General features: G+C 46.2%; 2 protein-coding genes across 17 annotated transcripts in view; one reads left to right on the forward strand and one right to left on the reverse strand.

Annotated features, from left to right (window-relative positions):
* tab2 (TGF-beta activated kinase 1 (MAP3K7) binding protein 2) overlaps nucleotides 1-23,449 on the forward strand; it is a 63,588-nt gene that overhangs the window by 27,391 nt on the left and 12,748 nt on the right. For all 4 annotated transcript variants that reach the window (XM_042095974.1, XM_042095977.1, XM_042095975.1 and 1 more), the window contains 2 exons: nucleotides 7,357-7,549; nucleotides 8,684-10,535. In XM_042095974.1, coding sequence (XP_041951908.1) covers nucleotides 7,448-7,549; nucleotides 8,684-10,535 — 1,954 coding nt within the window. In that variant the 5' untranslated portion in view covers nucleotides 7,357-7,447. The remainder of the gene's footprint in view (nucleotides 1-7,356; nucleotides 7,550-8,683; nucleotides 10,536-23,449) is intronic.
* On the reverse strand, nucleotides 13,720-21,624 carry LOC121712037. 13 transcript variants are annotated; one of them, XM_042095963.1, is made up of 11 exons: nucleotides 20,355-21,624; nucleotides 19,708-19,738; nucleotides 19,488-19,569; nucleotides 19,065-19,136; nucleotides 18,481-18,531; nucleotides 16,209-18,198; nucleotides 16,023-16,121; nucleotides 15,711-15,782; nucleotides 15,556-15,627; nucleotides 14,869-14,955; nucleotides 13,720-14,577 (listed from the first exon to the last, which is right to left on the reverse strand). In XM_042095963.1, the coding sequence occupies exons 2-11, from the start codon at nucleotides 19,713-19,715 to the stop codon at nucleotides 14,357-14,359; spliced, it is 2,754 nt and encodes a 917-aa protein (XP_041951897.1). In that variant the 5' UTR covers nucleotides 19,716-19,738; nucleotides 20,355-21,624; the 3' UTR covers nucleotides 13,720-14,356. The 13 variants fall into 13 exon arrangements, 12 of the variants coding, with proteins under 12 accessions (XP_041951897.1, XP_041951898.1, XP_041951895.1 ...); XM_042095964.1 differs by having other exon boundaries at nucleotides 14,869-14,943; nucleotides 19,056-19,136; XM_042095961.1 differs by having other exon boundaries at nucleotides 19,056-19,136.

Here is a 23,449-nt window from a genome sequence, read left to right on the forward strand (position 1 = left end):
GGGTCCGGTTCGCCCTGTCGGGACTTATTTTCCCAATAATGATCGGCGTTCTATACATTATCCCTTACTTGATAACTTTAGCTGCCGTCTTTTGAATGAAGCTTTTGTATGGAATTTGCAAAGATGCCAGTGAACAGGAAGTTTCAGTGATCAGTATGAGACCAAGATTTATGCCTGATGACTTGTGAGGAATGTGCAAAGGTGAGCAGTGTCATGGAAGGGAAAGAAAAACAGGCTTGGTAACGAAGTTTATTTGGATTTACACATCAGGTGGGTGGGTCAGCTAGTTTAAGACAGCAGACTCAAAAAGCATTTGGGGATTGTTGGGGGGATTTCTTATCCATGACACTCATATTCACACTTCTAACCCATTGTGATCACCAGCTAGCTGGTTGGGGATCAGAAGAAAAGCTTTGAGGTTGGTGATTGGTTGCCATGGATCCTGCTATGAGAACACTCCAAAACTCTACTTCTGTGATTCTAAAAGTTCATGACTCTACAGTGTTGCCCAAATCATGGTTTGCATTGCTGATGTAAAACTAAATCTATGACAATACCCATTATTCAAACCTTTTTGGAAAATAAATAATCTCAGAATTCACGGGGGTCTCCTGCAGTGAAAACCCGTCGGTTCCAATTTAAAGGGTTCCAGCCCAACTGATATAAAGGCTCACTTGCAGACCTCACATAAGCGCTTTGGATTTCGCCCCTTTTGTGATGCATTTAACCACTGCACCCCAGAGCACCGTTGGTGGTCATACATCTGTGCATCCATGAAGTGCTTGGTTCACTGTTTTGGACTGCAGAGTGGATGTGAAGAGATTTCCGCGGGTGGGGTGAGGGGCTACATCTTGAGCCTAAAAGGGGCCTCAGGGTTTTTTTTCCGCAGATGGGAGGGGGGGAAGCTTGGGGCCGAGGCCTGAGGGAGGGTGGTGGGTCACGTAGCTCAGGGCATGCGATCCCCCCAAACGCAGATACAATTACACCTCAGGACCTGCAAGCTCTCGAAAGCTCCCGCTTAACCTGAGCTGCGAATTTTACTGCGGCCGCCGCTCCGCGCACGCGGAAAATCTGACCTTAGCGAGCCCTCGACCGCACTCAAAAGCGTGCAGATTTACAGGCCGGCTAAATGCTCATTGATTGCTGGTGTTTAAAAACGTCCTCGAAAAAAATATCGGCTGAGTAAACGCTAGCGAGGGGAGGGAGCTGGAGGCCGCCGGTGAGTAGTCCCCTGCCGCGGTCCGTAGCGAGAGCTTTCTGGGGGACGGTGCACCTTGCGGAGGGAGGGGCAACCAGAGCAGGCCGCTTTGCAACATCTCTTCTCTCTAAGGACTGTGAGTCATGCAGTCCCTATTCCCGCAAACCCAGTCAGGGGATTTTTGTGTGTGTGTGTGTGTGTGTGTGTGTGTACGTGTGTGTGTGTGTGTGTGTGTGTGTGTGTGTGTGTGTGTGTGTCTCTGAATGAGTTCACTGAATGAGTCTATTCACATGTTGTGTTGTGGAGCAGCGGGGTCAATGCGACAGTTTCAGGAATAACAGCACTGAGGAGCAATAAGGACTCTTTGTTTTCAACCCTGTGTCCCTCCCTCTCTCTCTCTCTCCCTCCCTCTCTCTCTCTCTCTCTCTCTCTCCCCCTCATGATTCTGTTTGCTCTTTTTAAAGCTTGTTACACCTCCACTCCTGGGGCCTGAGTCAGACCCCTTTAGAGAGGCAGCCTTTTCTAAATTGCTACCTCGGCACTCTAACAGGAGGCCCGTGGCAGAGATCTGGGTGTGTGTGTGTGTGGTGGGGAATGGCTTTGCTCACCTTCACCCAGGGGTGCTGCTACATGCAGACAGGCCAGCGGCTATGAAGTTGAGTCCAGTTAGCAGGCAGGCTGCTCTAGCCCACTCTGGACGCTGCACAGTGTAGCCCTTGAGACCTGAGGTGTGTCGCTCGTCTCTGTGCATGTCTGCTGTCTGGATGGCTGCCAGACAGGGCTCTGATTTCCTCTGAGATTCTTGACTACTTCCCCTGTGTGGGAGTCTTGCCTCTTGATCTGGCCATGTCTTCTCCTGTCCTCTCTTGTTTCCCCCCCTCCCAGCCCCCCCCCCCCCACAACACACACACACTCTCCTCCTCAGGACCTGCAAAACATGTTTTTTATTTTGCTCTCTATTGAACTACAGGAATACCCATAACACTCGATGAAATTCATTTCTACGGTATCTACGACATCTTCACTGAAGCTATTGTTGTGACGTTTGATTGTTTTTCTTTGTTGTGCTTCCTCTTTGTCATATCCTAAGCAGCTCCATACCATATTATGGATTGGTCAGTTGATGCCTCTTGTTGTGTTTCCCTTACCTAGTTTTGACATGAAACCTGAGCTCCCTGGATATTGGTGAGATGTACAGCAAAGTAATACATATTGGGTCCATCAGAGACATTAGCTTGCATTGTTATGGAAGAAAGAGTGTATGCCCATGCACTATGCCGAATGTCGAATACCAACAAGCACCCCCCCCTCCACACACACACACACCAAAAAATATTTGACTTCCAGTGAGTAAAGGGGGCATATAGACCAAGCTCTGTGTGTAACTGGAGATTTCAGCCAAACTGTTTTCCTCTGTTTTGCATTTAGAGTGTTTTTTTTTGCATGTGCTGGTTGCTCTGGACCTTCACAGACTGCATAGGGATTTGAAGCATTTCCCCACATAGTGTAGCAGTGGCTGCTGATTGTTAAGGTATTTATGATACGACTTGGATGTCCTGCTCTCTCCTCACGCTGTTAAAAGTACTTAAAATCGGGGGTAATTGCTGTTATTACAAGCTAAACTGCAGCTTGTCTGATTGATTTAGCACTGGGTCCAGCTATTGTTTGTATTTCTGAAAGGCCTATTTATTAGCTGTGTATAAAACTGAAGTTTTTTTTATATTTGAAGATGTCTAAGTACGACCATTTTGAGAAGTAGTTGTTTCTACTCTGTCTTGATGGTGCAGTACTGGTACGTTTTAATGGACTGTATTTATGTGTGTTAATCAGATGTGAGAGCGTCATCCCTCTCTGTCGGGCAGGGCTTCAGTAGCGGCCTTGTGCCGGGGCCCAGGCAGTGCCCGAGTGCTGCTTTTATGAACTTTATTTACGCCTCCTCAGCTGTGACATGACACATGCTTGTGGCTCAGATAAGACATGACAGCTCGCTGCTTGTCATCTCCTTGCTGCATCGGACTTGCAGACGTGCCGTCTTTGTGTTTTAGTGTGTGTGCTTGGTCTCTCTCTCTCTCTCTCTCTCTCTCCTTCTCTCTCTCTCTCTCACACACACATATTTAGACCCACTCTTTTTTTCTGTCTCCCTCTGCTATCTGTCTCTGTCATCGCTCTGTTTTTTTTTGCTCTCAACTCTCTCACCTCTCTCTCTCTCCTTCTCTCTCTCTCCTTCTCTCTCTCTCTCTCTCTCCCCTTCTCTCATCCCTCCTCTTATCGCTGGATCACCGTGTGAGTGTAATGTCTTTAGGCAGGCCGCTTGTGTGAGTCCGGCGGTCGGCCCGTGATGGACCGCGCTGGTGTCAGGAGACCTTTAACTTTGAGAAGAAGCAGAAGCAGAAGCAGCGGCCCACTCGAGAGGGAGAGAGAGAGGGAGAGAGAGAGAGAGAGAGAGAGAGAGAGAGAGAGGGAGGGAGAGAGAGAGGGGGGGGAGGGAGAGAGAGGGAGAGAGAGAGAGAGAGAGAGGGGGAGGGAGAGAGAGAGGGGGGGGGGAGGGAGAGAGAGAGAGAGAGACAGAGAGGGGGGGGGGAGAGAGAGAGGGGGAGAGAAAGAGAGAGAGAGGGAGGGAGAGAGAGGGGGGGGAGAGAGGGAGAGAGAGAGAGATGGAGAGAGAGGGAGAGAGAGAGAAAGAGAGGGAGAGAGAGAGGGAAAGAGAGGGAGAGGGGGGAGAGAGAGAGAGAGAGGGAGAGGGGGAGAGAAATAAGTGAGGGAGAGAGAAAGATGAAAAGAAGAGAGAAAAAACAGTGAGGGAGGGAGAGAGAGAGAGAGAGAGAGAGAGAGAGAGAGGGAGAGAGAGAGAGAAATGGGTGAGTGAGTGAGTGGGTGAGACTGCGAGACAGAGAGAGGTTCGATAAAGAGAGAGAACAGAAGAAGAAGGGTTCCTGCTGTCACCAGGCCTCTGAGTGGCACATGTCCCGACGCCTCCTTGCAGGAAGTGTGGAAAAAACAGCGCAGTTAAAAATAATAGCAGAGGGCCAGGGGATGAATGAAAGATATCTTCCGTGGGCAGCTCCCCACCCCCACCCCCACCCTCCAGCTCACAGCTACTTTATTTAGATAGACATCTATGCCATACATGCTCAAACAAAACACTCCTCATTCTCTTGAGTGAGAGTGTTTATAGTGACTTTGGAGGGGGGAGAAAGTTTGACAAAGAAAACATGTCAGAAAGCAGCTCGATGTGTGGGCCCTATTAAGGCAAAACCCCCACGCTTGTGTATGATTTACTGCACTTTGCTGCAAGTCATTTCCAAAGAGCATCTCACAAACGATGCAGGGGCTGCTCTGGGGCTGCCCACCGCAAATCTCGTGCATTCTGCCACAGTGTTCTGTCCATTTCTGGCTATCAAGTTGGATCTGTGATGCCAGCCTTTCACCAGGTTGGCACTGCCATACTGCGTGAGGTCTTTTTTGTTGCAGTGTACAGTGTTGATCCAACAGTCTCCTGCCAACCCTATCATGTTTGGCCTACCACACAGTCTTTCTTTGCAGTGTTGGTTCTGCCTTTTAGTCTGACTGCCTCTTCAGACAGGAAGATTTGCAGCCTGGCGAATTAGGTGGGGAAAAAGATGGATTCATAAATGGAAGTGTTATGAAAACGAAGATGGGTGTTTAGGCATAGTGGTGTTTATGTAGATCGGCCTATTGACTGAAATGCACTGAACTGGGTTTGCGGCTTTGGTGAATGTCAGTGAAGCCCTCAGTTGAAATGGCTTTGGCTAGTTTTGATGGCTCGCTGAGCGGATGTGTGCTGGGTGTAATGGGAACTGTCGTGTTTGCTAGCATGTTCTGAGTGTTTGTGTGTGTGTGTGTGTGTGCGTGTGTGTGTGTGTGTGGCCATTTGTTTGTGTGTGTGTGTGTGTGTGTGTGTGTGTGTGTGTGTGTGAGAGAGAGAGAGAGAGATTGTGTGTGTGTGTGTGGCCATTTGTTTCTGTGTGCGTGTGTGTGTATGTGTGTGTGTGTGTGGCTGTTGCGCTGTGGGCAGGAGTGTCTGTCTGGGTCCTGGAGCGATTGTAATGTGTGGATATCAATGCAGAGGTCCTCGGGGAAAGTGCTCTGCTGTCTTCAAGACAGAGAGATTCTTTCCTGTTCTACTATTACAGGGAGCGAAAGAGGGAGGGAGAGAGACTGCCAGGCCGTGAGAGGGCGGAGGAGTGGAAGGGGGGATGGAGGGAGGGAGGGAGGGAGGGAGAGGGAGAGTCCTGTGAGATGCATGCCCTTCAGATTTCTGCTGGATTTGCAGAGCATTGTTTTGGAAAGGCCACATGGCTGTAATGAGCGCTGGAATGCCTCTACTGGAGAGGGTCATGTCAGAGCGCCGCAGCACCCTTTGAAATGGCTGCTCGCTTCTCCCCCACACACACACACACACACACACACACACACACACACACACACACACACACACACATACACATACATATACACACACACACACACACACACACATACACACACACACACACACACACACACATACACACACACACACACACACAAACACACATACACACACACAGACATACACACACACACAGACACACACACACACACACACACACATACACACACACAGACATACACACACACACAGACACACACACACACACACACACACACACAAACACACACACACACATACACACACACAGACACACACACACACACACACACAAACACACATACACACACACACACACACACCTCGTTGTTTACAATGCCTCTCATTACAGCAATGGCGTTTGGCATCCCTGCACTTTGACTACCTGCTGAGTGTGTATGTGTGTGTGTGTGTCTGTCTGTGTGGATGTACAGTATGCATTGCTGTACAAAAGTACAGGGACCCAAAAGTTGGTTGCGGAACAGTTCTGGGTGGGTCGTGGAGTTTGTGGGTTTAAAAAAAAAAGCCATTTTAAGTGATTTTTTTTTTTTTTTTAAGTATATTTTTTGGGCTTTTTATGCCTTTAATCAGATAGGATAGTGGAGATTGACAGGAAGTGAGTGGGAGAGAGAGTCGGGGTGGGATCCGAAGGACCACGGGGCCGTCACGCCACTGCTGGGGCCGTAATAGTTTATCAGATCTAATATCGGACCTTTATTTTGATAGACTTTTTTCATATATTAGTCGTTGCCATGGACATAGACAATGTTAATGTGACAGGTCATGTTAGACATCAGTTTAGTGGTATACACAAGTAGGCTATGACACTGAATATTTGAAGTGGGACATGGATTTACTTAAATTGAGGACAAAATGGGACTACAACCCCAGTGTGTGGTGTGCAGTGAATTGCTGGCACATGAGAGCATGAAACCATCAAAACTAAAAAGCTACAGGGAAACTAAGTACCCTTGTCAAAGGCAAATCTGTCTAGTACTTTGAAAGGTAACATCAGTAGTTGAAGACTTCACAAATGTAATGGCAAACATCAGCACGCTCCAAACAAGTAGGCCCACAGGCACTTTGCGTGTCTTACCATGCAGCTCACTGTACCCGTTGGCTTGAAAAATGAACATGGGGAATTGTGGGTCCCAAAGCCAGACCAGTTAAGAAGCACACTGGTGTATAGCATGTGTGAAGCACACTGGTGTATAGCATGTGTGAAGAAACACTGGTGTATAGCATGTGTGAAGCACACTGGTGTATAGCATGTGTGAAGCACACTGGTGTATAGCATGTGTGAACCACACTGGTGTATAGACCCTTTCATCAATAAAAACAAAAACAATGCTTGAACGTTCTATTTGGGCCCCAATCTACTTCCTCTGCATTAAGATAACCCCACTGGTGTATAGCATGTGTGAACCCCACTGGTGTATAGCATGTGTGAACCCCACTGGTGTATAGCATGTGTGAACCCCACTGGTGTATAGCATGTGTGAACCACACTGATGTATAGCATGTGTGAAGCACACTGGTGTATAGCATGTGTGAAGCACACTGGTGTATAGCATGTGTGAGAAGATGGAAGGATGGAAGCATCTAAATGTGTCTGTGCCCTGTTGAGAAAAGTCTGACAACATCTCCGTGTGTGAGTGGTTTTATTAATCTGTGTAAGACGCTGTCCCCTGACATCCCTGTTCTCTGTGTGTCCGTCCTCCTGCAGAAGCTGCGTGATGCGCGATAGAGTGAGCGTCCGCCACGCCTGAGGCCCAAGAGTGACCGCAGAGCCCCAGTCCAGCCCCGGCACTACACGAATGGCCCAGGGAAACCACCAGATTGACATCCAGGTTTTGCACGACCTGCGCCAGAAGTTTCCCGAAGTCCCGGAGGGCGTCGTGTCCCAGTGCGTTCTTCAGGTGAGCGAAGGCCGCGCTCGGCCTGCCAACGGCGCTTAACGCTGGTTTTGTGTGTGTGTGTCTGTGTGTCTGTGTGTCTGTGTGTGTGTGTGTGTGTGTGTGTATGTTTTTGCCTCAGATTTCCCTCTGGAAGAGTTTAAAGGAGTCCTGCAATGTTTGTTCTGGCTGACACAAGGAAAATCAGAAACAAGTCACAGCATGTATATGTGTGTGTGTGTGTGTCTCAGAGCTCGTGGCAATGTCTGAGAGGGACTCGTAGACAGGGTGTTATTGACAGGGCTGTTATTGGGGCTGTTGTGCAGCAAAAACAAGCACTTGACTCACATAAACAGGGATCTGATTTGCGTTGAGCGGAAACCACCAATGTAAAGTCCCCAGAGTCGTAGATTTGCATTATGGTCCACACACAATCCCTGAAAAAGCACATGTGTTGAAATGAGCGATAGTAAGACAATAGGACTTTATCCAACAGGAAGACAACAGCCCAATAGACTATACTGTATGCCACGGAACACAACAGCCCAATAGACTATACTGTATGCCACGGAACACAACAGCCCAATAGACTATACTGTATGCCACGGAACACAACAGCCCAATAGACTATACTGTATGCCACGGAACACAACAGCCCAATAGACTATACTGTATGCCACGGAACACAACAGCCCAATAGACTATACTGTATGCCACGAAACACAACAGCCCAATAGACTATACTGTATGCCACGGAACACAACAGCCCAATAGACTATACTGTACGCCACGGAAGGCTCTTCAGCCAGCACATTTGTTTCCAGTGGAGCGTCAGCAACAACATTTCCTGTTCTATTCTGCTCCTTTCGTGTTCACTCTTGACAATAAATATCTTGTTGATGTCCAACGGGGCAACTCTTTATTCAACTTTGACACATTTTATTTCTTCATTCATTCAGCATTTTAGCATGCTCATTGAGTAGGTGTAACACCCAACCGAGTGAGTCTGTGCAAATAGGCACGCTAAAACAACACCCGCTACAACACAGGTGATGATGGTCCATTGGAAATGTTTGTGCTGGCTGAAAATTCCTAGTAATAGGTAATTCCTGTTTGTTCCTTTTTCAACCATAATCGTTTGTGTCCTTCCTCCCCCAGAACAACAACAACTTGGATGCCTGTTGCAAGTACCTGTCTCAGGTGAGCCCGGGATACCTGTACAACGACGGCAACATCAGCCTCTCCCCCTCCGTCAGCTCCCCCGCGTGCGACGAGCCCAATTTGGCGCGCCTGCGCAATCACATGACTCAACTCACGCTGGGCCGCCAGTGCCAGCATGTGCCTAGCAACAGCGCCGGCGTTCCGAGGATGAACGGCAGCCGAGCGCTGTCCCACAGCCTGAGCGAGGGGCCCCTGTCCAGCTCCCCGCAGACGCACGCCACCTTCTACGCCCAGGCCCACGAGCCCCAGTCCGCCCCCCCGCACATCCCCATCCCCGCCAGCCTGAACGTCTTCGGCGGGATGGAGCCATCCACGCGCAAGCCCCAGCCCCCCCAGCACCTCGGCCTCTACCCGATGGGCAGCAAAGTGCACGCCATGGGGGGGCCGCAGGCCCCGCGCTTCAACCCCATCACCGTCACGCTGGCCCCCAACATCCAGACGGGACGCAACACGCCCACGTCTTTGCACATCCACGGCGGGCCGCAGGCCGGGCTCAACAGCCCGTCCGGCGGCAACTCCATCTACATCCGGCCCTACGTGAGCGGACCCGGGCCCGGCACGGTCCGGCAGGGTCAGCAGGGTCAGCAGCAGCAGCCTGGGGCAGCCCGTGCGCAGTACAGCCCCACCTCGCAGCCCCAGCAGCAGATCTACCAGATCAGCAGTCACCCCTCCAGCCTGACCGGGGGCTCGTGGAGCGGCGGGGGTGGAGGAGGAGGAGGAGGAGGTGGTGGTGGGGGTGGCGGTGGGGGGCTGCCACATAACCTTACCTCACAGCACCAGTCGCAGCAGGGCCACCAGACCTCGCACGTCTACATGCCCATCAGCTCGCCCACCAACCCTCAGGCGCCCTCCTTCCTGCAGGGCATCTCTGCCGCCGGGGCCCAGGGAGCCTCCTCTTCCTCCTCCTCTTCCTCCGCGTCATCATCGGCCTCCTCTTCCGCAGGCGCCGCGTGCCCTTCCTCCTCCAACTCCGCCGCCTGCTCGGCCTCGGGCCTGCCCTCGTCCTGTTCCTACAGCCAGTACAACATCCAGAACATCTCCACGGGCCCGCGCAAGAACCAGATCGAGATCAAGCTGGAGTCGCCGCAGCGGAGCAACTCGACGGCCACGGCCGTGCTACGCACGTCCTCCTCCTCCTCCTCCTCGTCCTCTTCCTCCTGCCCGGCCTCCTCGTCCTCGCTGGGCGGCTCCACCACCCCGCTCTCCATCGGCGCGTCGGGCCTGAGCCGCAGCCAGCCCACCGTTTACATTTCGGCCAGCCCTCCCTCGGCCTCCCTGGCCTGCGGAGTCGAGGACTCGGCGACGATTCCCCCGGCCTCCTCGCGCTCGCAGCCCAAGTTCTACATCTCGGCCAACGCCTCGGCGGACGACGGCTCCGGTGGCCGGAACCCGCCCACGTTCTACATCTCGCGGAGCGAGCACGGCGCCGGCGTCAGCATGGGCCCGGCCTACATCCACCACCACCCGCCCAAGTCCCGCGGCGCCGCCTCCTCCGTGGGGGGCTGCGTGGGAGGGCCCGGCTCGGCCACCTCCCCCCGCGTGGTGGTCACCCAGCCCAACACCAAGTACACTTTCAAAATCACCGTGTCGCCCAACAAGCCCCCGGCCGTCTCGCCCGGCGTAGTGTCGCCCACCTTCGAGCCCACCAACCTCCTCAGCCTGCCGGCGGACCACCACTACGTGGAGCAGGACCCCCAGCACGCCTCCGACCCTCTGGCAGCTCACCGGGACCGAGCCAGCGAGCCCCGCCGACTCAGCATGGGCTCCGACGACGCTGCCTACACGCAAGGTAAGATGGGGGCAGCGCACACTACAAGGGACACTGGAACTACAGCAATTCCCTGTGTATAGACCCTTCCAAGAGAGTTCCATTATCAGCATCATAATTGGCCCCACAAGGCTTCCGTTTTAACATTCCATATGTTATCTTAATGCAGAGGGGAACCAAATAGAACGTTCAAGCATTGTTTTTGTTTTTATTGTTGAAAAGGTCTATTAGCCGCATTGTGGACATTGTTTTATGCAAGTTAAAAAATCAAAACCATATTAATACCATATTAGCCTCATAGCTGAAGAAATTTTGCAAAATCAAGGCATAAACCTCGGCTAGTTGGGAAATTACGGTAGTTTGACTGTAGAGTCTAGAAGATGATGCACACAGTTCGTCATGCGATGACCAATACTGCATGCCAGAGAAGGCACAGTATATGCAGGACGTTATAGCACAGCCTCAACCATTGCACCCCGTGGGCAATGGACATTTTGCACAGTAATCATCAGTAGTAAGCAGTAGCTGAATTTGAAATAGAATCCTGTGTGTGTATGGGTGTGTGTGAGGTGTAGCTCAGCTGGAGGGCTTTGGCTGCCACTTCTGCAATGCTGAACCCCCACCTCACCCCACCACACATACATACTGTACATAAATACACACACACACACACACACACACACCAAATCCGTGGCCAAGGCTGTTATTATACTTCTGTCAGCAGCCCCAATTGACATTTAGGATCAGATGCACTCATGTACATGTATACGCTTGTCCCCCCCCCCACACACACACACACACACACACACACAAAAGAGTGCCATATATGTTGAGATAACAAATGTTCACTACCAAAATACCACAGTCCACAGAGCATCTGTCTATATAATGGCTCTCAGTCAAACACGGTGGTGTGGTGGCGAGGTTTTTCTGTGACGTTCCTCTGAGCCCGGGAGACTAGGCGAGATAAAGATAATCATGGATGCAGAAGAATGTAGAGAAATCTGGGTTGAAAACTTCTCATTTTAGAGTATTGTATGTAGATAGATGCCCCCATGAATTGAAGGTGAATCAGGGAGAATCGGATCCATTTCAAAAAGCGTCCATTCAAAAATCCAAAAACGGTCTGAAATCTGCCTGACATAGTACCCCCCTCGCAAGCAATCACACTGGTATCGTACACTCTTATGCTCAAACACCTAGGAAGATACAGTTAGATGCAAAAATACACACAAACACAAAGTCTAGTAAACAAATCATCATGTGTACACACAAAGTGTGCATGTCTGGGGAATGTCAGCCTTCTTGTTTACACACATATTTTATTGTTCATTGTAATCGGAGCGCAGACTAATCTGTTGAGCAACAAAAAGCCAAGAATCCAGAAGAGTCCTTTCCTCCTTCACTCTCTATAATACTCATGTACACACACATACACACGTACACACACGTACACACATACACATACACACGTACACACACATACACACGTACACACATACACCTACACACGTACACACACATACAAACATACACACGTACACACACATACACACGTACATACACAATACACACGTACACACACATACACACGTACACACACACACACATACGTACGCATACACAAATGTCTCTCTAATGGTCTAATTTTCCTACAAATATGTACACACACACACACACACAGAGAAAGGGAGAGGGAGATGCTTGATTGTTGGACTAGAGTAACCCCTTGTAACAATAAAGAATAATATAGGTTTTGTGCACCAGTGCTAAATGCCTTTTTCCACTATTTGCTGCCAAGAAAGTCATTACTCCTCATGCTAGTGTATGCCCGATTTCAGTTGGCTTTTCCAATATGTTGACACTAATGCTTTTTATATCAGACAAATTGTGTATACTTGTGTTCTCGTTAAAATCCTAAAAGCTGGAAGTCCTAAACTTCAGTACAATCAGACCCAGTGTTGTCTGATCACTGAAAGATGAAAGGCCTTGTCAGCCTGATTTGTGTGTGTGCGTGTGCGTGTGCGCGTGTGCGTGTGCGCGTGTGCGTGTGCGTGTGTGTGTGTGTGTGTGTCCATGATTCAGTACATCCTGGGATGCCTGTTCCTCAACATTTGACGACATGTGTCTGTGTCTCACTATGTGTGTTGTGTCTAGGCCGTAATTAGTAGTTCACACAAGTGTGTGAGTGAGTGAGTGAGCGAGAGAGAGAGAGAGCAAAAGAGAGAGAGAGAGAGAGAGAGAGAGAGCAAGGGAGAGAGAGCCTGTGCACATGTATAGTGTGTTTACGCTGTCGGGGGCTGGTCTTTGGCCTGCGGTGTGAGTCAAACGTGAGCTGAGCAGCACTTCCATTTTTGGGCTTTTGACTGGATTTATGTGTGAGTCACAGCAGATAGACTGCTGCTCCCTCATGCGCCACACACTCCCTCACACACACACACACACACACACACACACACACACACACACACACACACACACACACACACACACACATCAAACACACACACACACACACGCACACACACATACACCCACACACACATCAAACACACACACACACACACACACACACACACACACACACACACACACACTCTCACACACACACACACACACACACACACACACACACTCTCACACACACACACACACACACTCACACACACACACACACACACACACACACGCTCACACACACATACCCATCTTTATCACCGCCTGGGGACACCTGAAAGAACGGTCACTTTTGGGGACACCACTTTCTAAGCATGGTACAGACAAGGCATTGCACAGGAGCATTGTATATGGGTTCAGTAATAAGCAAATCAGTTGGAATATAGAATACACACTTCATACCTGAAGTTAGTCTGACACCTGACTCCTGACCAGCCACAGGGGACAGGTGTCAGGTGGTCAAAGTGAGGACTCTGGCCCCGCCCATAGTTACGCCCACCCAAGTGATGTAATCAACAAGCACAGTGCAATCTGGGGACCAACTTCTGTATTTTCTTGGATATACTGAAAACCATTCTGAAGGAGCACATGTAATGTAAACCACATTTGTTCAAGTTGCAATGCATCTTATACTATAATACCATGAGGTATTTGAGGATTTACTGTTGTTTTGGAAATACTCGTAAGACCTGCCTCATGACACCAAGTTGAAGCTAATACGTATACACAAGGAAAGAAATAAAAACAGTAGCAATCAACACATTTATTGGCTGCTTAACACAGTGCCAGAATGCACAACCACACTTCATTAGAACGTTATGAGGTAGATTGTTGTGATAGTTATTAGCGTACATTATTTCTGAAAGTGCTAGTAATGCTACAGTCAACACCATGTGAAAAAGCAGATACCTTCTCAATATAAAATATCTACTCAGGCATTGCAGATACCAAGTGAATAATGAAAATAAAAGAAATATTAAAATGAATAAAAAAAATTGTGTTGTCAGAATATTTTTAACGAACCTCGTCAACAAGGATACAACATACCTTCTTCTCACACGCAACTCTTTACACTTCAACATTATTACAATCATGAGCATCATTAATTTTCCTCTAAAGCCTGTTTGTATGAGCATGTAGTATTAACAACGAAAGTACACAATTGACCCTCTCCCAACCTAAAATCATTTAAGTACTGTTAAAATAAAGTGCATGTACTGTAATACCAATGACAAAAACATTGCTGACCCTCTGCCAACATAAAATATAAACAAGAATACTGTGTAAGTACAGGGCATTGTGTGGTCCTCTGAAATGCTCAAGCCCTGTTAAGAAAACTGAACACATTCCCATCTCCCACCCCCAAACTCATTCTTATCAAATTGCTATAAAAGGGTCTGTGTGGTTCTTTGGTAGGACACACAACGATTTTTGACATAAAACTTAACTGACATCCAGTCACGGAACTTAAGTGCTTCAGGTGCTGAGTTGATACAAGAAACGCAGTCTGCCTTCCCAGGAGTTCTGCCTGTAGTGATAAATTTCATCAGGGTCTTCTCAACAGCGCGGATTTCTTCTTGACTCCATGGTCTTCTCTTGCGGCAGGCTGTGAAATAGAATCACAACAAAGAATATCAAAAAGACACTAATGAAATATGCTTAACCAAAAATATTCACACTTATGTGTCTTTCAAGTCTGACAATGAATGAATTGTTGTATGATGAAGTTGTTTGACAAGTTTTAATTTGATAAAGACAGAGGCCTATACATTTATTTTAGCTCAGTTTCATGACAGGTTTAACATATTTACTTGAATACAAACCCTATCATTTGCTACACTAGTTTTGATCGGACTACATCAGTTCATATCAGAACACAAACATCCATCATACTTACATGTCTTGGATGCTGCATCTGGAACATCGGAGTTCATTTCATCACATTTACTTTGGCTCTTCATCTTTGATGTGCCTAAAACAAAAACAATTTCACACCACAAATCACCATCCTGTCTGCAACACACATTTTGTGAACTGCAAACAACATTTTTTAAAATGAATCTGTATGAAGACACGTTTGCAAAGAGGAGAAGCAATTTTTTGCTTGTGATTTATTTATTTTTTGCTTCACATTCATGAAAGGTTTGGTATGAATATTGAGTCATGTATCATGAAACAGTCATGAATGCTTTATGTGCAGTTTATGACAGCTGCTATGAGTTATGTGTTATGAACTCACCCGTCAAGTAAAGTGCTACTTTTAGGGCTAAAATACTTTGAGTTAATCCCCAGCTGACAGTTATATTGTGGCAACGTTGTGAGCATGTACCGCATAGGTCGTCACGGCGTAGTTGAATAACATGGTGGCTACGTACATTTGCGAATCGTTTGGATGTGGTGGCTACATTTCTTGTCCATACCTAAAGTTACGTGCAGAGGACTTTCTGGGGATGTCAATTATGTTGCTACAGCATTCTCTGAAAGTTAGTAGTTACTTTTAGCCTTAAGATTCTTTGTGAATATGGCCCCTGCTGTCTCCGATGACATTTATTTATCAGTTAGGCATGAACAAAACCTTACTCACGTTTCTTAGTAGCTGAACCTGGATCCTCGGACTCGTCCTCTGACTGCATGCAGTGTTTCTTCTTTGAAGTGCCTGCGTTTCAGACATTAAAATCAGCATCATGTTCAACACCTTCAAGACAACCTGCAAGCATTCATATTACTCTTAATACTTACGTTTCTTAGCAGCTGAACCTGGATCCTCGGACTCTTCCTCTGATTGCATGCACTGTTTCTTCTTTGAAGTGCCTGCGTTTCAGACATTAAAATCAGAATCATGTTCAACACCTTCAAGACAACCTGCAAGCATTCATATTACCCAGTTTTTCCGCTAGATTTTTTTTAACAGTGGCGGCAGGTACCTCGGATTAGCATTGCTGTTTATTCTTAAACTGCAATTTTCAGCAGCCAGCGGAGGGCATTTAGCCTACTACAAGTGCGAAGACTCACCCTACTACAAAGCGAAACACTGTTACCCTTAATACTTACGTTTCTTAGCAGCTGACGGTAGGTAGGATGTAGAAGGTGGGCTTAGTTCTTCGCCTGTCAGTTCGCTTTCTGAATGGTCACTCTCCTCTGGAATTGTTTCTAAAGCACACCAATCAGAAACTTGTGAAATCTACTAAATGTATAAATCATAGTGAGATTAACATTAACCTTGAACATTATAATTACCATTGGGATCAATTTCAATTTCATCTAAATTCTTTCCTTTGTAGTCCATTAAGCACCCTCTTTCCATGGCCATCAGGACTTTACTAACTTTAGCCAGTTGTAGTGTTCCTTCTGGCAGACGATAGAACTTGCGGTGGACTGCGATGTTGTGGCCCAAAAAATCAGCCAATTGATCCATTTCTGTATCTTTGAGGTTCAAAACCTTGGAAAGTGTGGATACATGTTTCCTTAATTTCGTAGAGGATAAGCGCTCTGGGTATTTGGCTTGGCACTCCTTTGCAAACTGGTGAATGCACTTGTAGCCTCGAATAAACGTTTCCTGTCTAGGTCTGGCAAAAAAATAGATGTTATTTTCGAGAACCTCACAGGATGCACGAGTCTTCACTAACAATTCCATGGACGCCTGCATTGCTGGGGTTAGCAGTAGAGGGACCTTCCTGTCTCTCTTCCCACGAATTTCAATCCTTTTGAAGTGTTCACACAGCTTCTTCTCTAGAGCAGTTAGAGCCTCAGCTACATCTGCATGCAATGGCACATCAGTTTCAGTGAAGGCAGTTAGGCGCATTTTTGACACCTCCCCCTCTCTTCTACGGTTGAACAGTATGAGCTGAGCGAGGGTTACCTCAGCTAGATCAACCCAGTTCCTTGATGATTCCTCGTTTGTTAGCTGTTGGTATGCTTCTTTTTGTTTTTGATCCATGTACATGTGCATTTTTTTAACATCTTCAGTGAATGGCAGCAGTTGTGGGGTGTTCCACTTCGCTTCTGAAAGTGTTTTCAGTGCAGATGAGGAAACATTTTCATTCCAGCATGTTCGGTAAATTTGTTTGAAGTGTTGTGCATTTTCAACAATTTTCTTTTTCCCCGATATCATTGCATTACATTCAATAATGCTCGCAATCTTCTGCAAGCTGTGGCCTAATTTTAAAGCCAGTGAAGGTATTTTGAAAGAATTGGAGTTACTGTCAAAGCCTGCTACATCCTTCACAGCATTCACAACATGTGGAAAGTTCGACGGAAGAATGAAATCCTCCATTGTCTTCATTGGGGATTCCTGTGTACCTGCTAACAGCAGTCTTCCAACCTCCCTCATCTTTTGCCTAATGTATTCGTGTTTTGAAGGATCATGGCCAATTTTGTTAAACATTTGCTCTCCCATCTTTACAATGCACACGTCATTTTTAGCGGCATGGGTAACATCATCCTGACTCATTTCACTTAAGAGCTTCCATAACTTAGCACTTACTCCCACTGGTACAGGTTGAGCGTTTGCACAGAGTGATTGTATTCTGTTTTTGCCAGGTTTGAGTACCCCACACTGTCTAGCCAGAGTGCACCTTTTCATATGCTTCCAAAGAAACCTTCTCTTGAAAAGCCCTTGGCAGCTTAAACAATGCAGGAAATCTTTAGGATTGATATTACTGTCACTTGTTTGTTTACAAGGAACTATCACGCCAGAGCCTTCACGAATCACGTCAATGTTGTGTGCCCGGTTTCCTTTTTTGCGCAGAAGGTCCAGGTGAATTCTTCTTGATTTTGAATTTTTGGGTAATCTAACAGCTGCAGCTACTTCTGCTTCATTTTTGTGTACATGTTCCAAGTGTCTTGCCATTTTTGCATAAGGCTTTGAACAAAAAAGACAAAAATGCCTTTTGCTGTAGGCCCTTGACCCATCTGATTTCTTTTTCACATTCATTACAACTACTGACTCACTTGAAGACTTCTCATTGTCAGTGGCAGAAAAGGATGTTGTTGCTGTTGTGCCATCACTGGACTTGGCAGAAGAAACTTTGGGCCTGACCTTCTTTGCAGGTTCCTCATCACTGGACTTGGCAGAAGAAACTTTGGGCCTGACCTTCTTTGCAGGTTCCTCATCACTGGGCTCCTCTGAGCTGCTGCTATTTGAGTCCGGAACATAATCGTCCTCACTGCCACTATCTTCACTGCTGGGAAAAGAATCCCTTGGAATGCCCAGCATCTCTTTTGTGAGCTTCAGATAGAAAAACAAAGATTAATTTTAAAGCAATGTTTAGAAAGTTTTGCAGTCTGCTTACTGATATTAAAAAAAGCTGTGATGAAGTCAAATACCATGAATGAGAGTAATAGGAGTATCTATGAAATGTAATCTACTAACACTATGACAACTATCACCACATCTATGATAAAACATAACTCATTCATTAACATCAAGACAACATTGTACAACAAATACACAAACACAATTTGTTCACCCATATTTCACTGGTTCAAGTAGTCTTATATTATCACTTACAAACACACTTTCCGTTCGCTGTAGCTCTGGAACTAATTCTGAAGCACTGTTCTGTGGAGGACAAGAACACATAGGAGGATATCAAATATATACACTATATTGCCAAAAGTATTGGGTCATCTGCCTTGACCCCCATATGAACTTCAGTCACATCCTGTTATTAATCCATAGGGCTTAATATGACACCATTTTCTGCTATAACAGCTTCAACTCTTCTGGGAACACTCCTACACCTTGTGGAAAGCCTTCCCAGAAGAGTTGAAGCTGTTATATCTTAAAAGAGTGGACCAACGTCATATTAAACCCTATGGATTAAGAATAGGATGTGACTGAAGTTCATATCGGGGTCAAGGCAGGTGACCCAATACTTTTGGAAATATAGTGTATATAGCAATCACATATTACCAGACAATATACAGAGAATCAAATATATAGCCATCACATAAGACCGGACAATATAAGGAGAATCAGGTCCAAACATATTTCCGAGTTTTGTGTTCACACCTGTAGCACACAACACGTCTCCTGGAGTAAACACTGGGTGATTTAACATGTTTAGAATGTAAATTACTTACATTTCGTACTTTTGTTGTTCTTTTTGGGCCTTCCGTTTTGTATCCCGATTCTGCATCGCTCTCCTGCTTCCCCATGGTTGCCTGTAACAAACATACAGTATAAGCTATGAAATGATCATCTAATTCCACTATTCATGCCCATAAGACATTTTCTCAAGAATGTTTTTATTGCATATGAACAATAATGATTGCTCTTTCTTCACATGGCACACAGGCAAACAGTAACAGTCATCTACAGTATGCCTCCATCTCCAAGTCCTGGGTCTATAGCAGTTCATTGCATTAAATGGTCTATTATTGATTTAATAAGAGCAACATCATCCTTTTATATTACAATTTTGCCTCATCCCATACACAATTTATTTAGAGAATTGTCAAACAGGAACATTACTGTGATGTGCAAACTAATGAGAGTGTAGGTGTCAACTATACCATTTTATCATAGAGGGATTCACACTTTGAGTGATGCTGGCGCAAAACTAAAATTCGTTTTAAGAACCTCTCCGAGTTGGTACTGTGCAATAGAAAAGAAAAGCATGCATTTTACACCATTACACTAATAATAGTCTAATACATATTATACATCAATATGTTAGCCCAAATTTAATCTGGAATAAGCATGACCATAGGAATACAAATTTGAAATGCTTACCTTGTCATTTCACATGCTCAACAAGTAATATCTAAGGAGATAATAATAGAAGAATATAAGACTGACATCATGGGGGGAAAACAACTTAATATCTCTAACGTTAGCCTAATGTCTGTATAACTAGGCTGTTAAGCTACTTTGTCATTATGATAGCTCACTAAAGTATTGACTTATTAACAGTAGCAAGGTCTCTACTTTTTTTGATAACTTTGTTAGCTTGCTAACGTGTTTACTTCATTAGCATGCTGTCTGGTTTTGTCAGGCAACGTTAGGTGAACTTGCCAGCGTGCAGACATGTCCCCTGTTAGACCATCTATGCTAACGTCTATTTGTAGGTAATTTGCTAACCTGCGAACTTCGTTTGCTTGCCATCTTAATAACATTTGGTAGTTGGCTTGCTGAAACGTTACATGGTTTAAGCATGCAGGCTTCGAGGATCAAAGCCGTCAAAAGTAAAAGTATAACGTTATACATCGCATTAATTCAACACTTACTACCGTAGTACCAGCAGAGTGGTGTTAGACTCGTATCCAGTAACTAACCTAACGTTAATGCTATTATAACGTAGCAACAAGAACTACCCTGCTGTTCTATCAAAAATATGTTTCTCAAGTATAAAGCAATACAAGACAGAACATTAAACTTACATTTACAGCACACACGTGTCCTCTCCTCCACGTTTCACCTACTCCTGGTTTCATCAAAATGGCGCTTGTCAAAGTACTTCTTGTTGTAGAAGAAAGACGTTGTGGGATAGATCGCTGCTGATTGGACGTGAATCTCTTGCGTTGTTTGAAATAAAATAACCGAAATTAATACATTTTTATTTTCATTAATTTAATTGTTTATATTCCGGTATCATCAATTAGAAATGTTTTAGACTAAACCTATGGAATACAAAAAGTGCTGATATAGCCTAGTTGTAAAACTGAGCCCGCCAAAAGCATCTGGGGTGGGGTGGGGGGATCCGTTCGTATAGTCTATTTGGGGACTTGAGTCTGATGAGACCGGGAGTGCGAGAGTGGAAAAGGGAGTGCAGCCAAACCGCCAAAATGTTGGGGGGAGGGGTGTCCTATAGTCTGTATGGGGACATTAGTCGAGAAGTGCTTAAATACTATGCAATTAGCGAACGTAACACAGACGATTTCAAACGTGTAGTAATCTAGTAATACTCTAGTAATAGTAGGCTAGGCCTGTAAAGTAGCCTACTTGAAGCCTATGTTGAATAATCACTCATTAATTTGTGCAAACAAGTAATCAATGACATGAAAATTAAACTAAGATGGCCATGTTGCTGGAAGGAGTGGCGTTAACACACAAATCTAGGCAAACTTTAAAGTTAGTTGACCCGTTAAACCAGGTTTATCATAGGCCATAGATAAAACACAACTTTGAAACAGGCTTTTTATGGAGATTCTGTTGAATATGGCAATATAGAGGTAATAAGCTTGGTTTCACCATGTCTAATAGGCTAGTAACCTTAGCCTATGGGTAAACTTCCTTTGCTGTTCTCCAGTAACTGTCTTTTCCTGGTTTCTTGGTGGCTTATGGTCACCTGATACATCATGTGACAATGCCCACTTCTGTGGGCGGAACCTGACTTCAGACAATGTCATTGGGGTGGAGCCTGCAGCATAGTTTACACACCTGCAATACAGCCACTGACCAAAGGTGTCTCACTCCTAAGCTTCGATCTTCAGCACACACACACATTCGGACAAAATCAGAACTTTTGGGGACGATGAAAACTTTCAGAGATATTGATGCTAGGTATGTTAGCATGACAGCTGCTATCATGTATAGCTGTTATCCTGGTGGGGACTATGGTTTTAGGTCCCCACTCAGTCAATTGTCCCCTATTGGTTGGTGTGCAATCAACCCATAGTCCCCTATTGGTCGGTAGGATAAGTACACACACACACACTCTCACACACACACACACACACACTCACACACACACTCACACACACAGACATGTAAAGCTTACACACACACACTCACACACACAGACATGTAAAGCTTACACACACACACTCACACACACAGACATGTAAAGCTTACACACACACACTCACACACACAGACATGTAAAGCTTACACACACACACTCACACACACACACACACTCACACTCACACACACAGACATGTAAAGCTTACACACTCACACACACACACACACACACACTCACACACACACTCACGCACACACACATGTGAAGCTTACACACTAGCACTGACTTCCGTGGTCCTTCTCCCCTCTTATCTCCACATTCTTTCCTCCCTCACATGATGGGATGGAACTGCAGGGGCCCTTCTCTACTGAGGAAGAGTGAAGGAGAGAGAGAGAGAGAGAGAGAGAGAGAGAGGGAGGGAGAGAGAGAAAGGGGGGGCAGAGAGAGGGATGGAGAGTGAGGGAGGGAGTGAGCAAGGAAGGGAGAGACGCAGAGGAAAAAGAGGGAGCAGGAGAGGAGTGGGGAGAGTTGGAATGATTTGTTCGGGGGTTAGATGATCTGTAAGGGGGAGTCCCGGCCGTTATTTCATCCAGGCACTGGGTTTACAGTTTGGCCCATGCAGTGCCAGGTTAGCCACAGGCACAGGCAGAAAACTGAACATGATGTTGACAGTGTTTGGAAAGCTCACCCACCACCTCCCACGTCCTCAGACCGTGCCCCCCCCCCACACACACACACAGAGACCCCATACAGAAGTGTCATACCCAAGTTGTCGGTGTGTGTGTGTGTTTGTGTCTGTGTGAATATTATCATACCTCTGCACAAACTTGAGAGTGTGTGTGTGTGTGTGTGTGTCTGCGTATCGGTGTGTGTGTGTGTGTGTGGATATTAACTCTTATGTGTGGGAAAGTGTGAAATGGGTTAAGTGTCGTAGGGTTGTGTGAGCATCAAGGGTTGTGTCTCTTTCACTTCTACATGGACTTGTGTTGAGAGCCCTTGTCTAAGTGTGTGTGTGTGTGTGTGTGTGTGTGTGTGTTTATGTGTGTGTGTGTGTGTGTGTGTTTATGTGTGTGTGTGTGTGTGTGTGTGTGTGTGTGTGTGTGTGTGTGTGTGTGTGTGTGTGTGTGTGTGTGAGTGAGCTGATGAGTAAGTTGTGAGCTTAGTGGGTCAGAGGGGAGTGAGTGCCGTGATGGATTCCAGAGTGTCAGCGGTGAGGGGGGGCTGAGGATGCTGGATGACTTTAGGGGGAAAAACAGGCAAGAGAAAAGAGATAGAGAGGCAAGACAGGCAGTCTGAGACACCCAAGGGTGATGTAAGGGCAGGGGAAGGCTCTTTAAGGAGAGGGGTCATTTCAAATGCGCTGGACTGGATTGAGAAATGGGATGGGGTTCCCAACTCTGCCGTGTGTGTGTGTGTGTGTGTGTGTGTGTATGTGTGTGTGTGAATACTGGATAAGTAAATGTGAAACAAATACAGGCATACATTACATATACAGTTACAGAATAATTGATCATTATTTCTAACACTTCTGATACTTGGAGTGCATGATCATTCTCAATTCTCATTCTCAATTCTCAGTCATGCAGTCTTTTTTTTTCTTTTTTCAAAAATGCTTGTATAGAACAGTGAAGTAGCAGCCAACACCATTTGTCTTACAGTTCTTCTCAAATCACACCTGCCATTTTGTAAGCCTCCCAAACCAAACAACAGTCTTTTCAGCAAGCTCAACTTAAGTCCTAGTCAAACTCGTTGAGTCTTATTCAAAGCCTTAAACGTACAGTCCTCCTA

This window comes from Alosa sapidissima, chromosome 6, assembly GCF_018492685.1.
Source record: "Alosa sapidissima isolate fAloSap1 chromosome 6, fAloSap1.pri, whole genome shotgun sequence".
NCBI classification, from domain to species: Eukaryota; Metazoa; Chordata; class Actinopteri; order Clupeiformes; family Clupeidae; genus Alosa; species Alosa sapidissima.

Coding starts and splice junctions, on each gene's coding strand:
- LOC121712037 (XM_042095961.1), bottom strand. Junction 18,532..19,055: donor GAACAACAAAAGTACGAAAT/GTAAGTAATTTA, acceptor TGTCCTCCACAG/AACAGTGCTTCAGAATTAGT. Junction 14,956..15,555: donor AGGTTCAGCTACTAAGAAAC/GTGAGTAAGGTT, acceptor GGTGTGAAATTG/TTTTTGTTTTAGGCACATCA.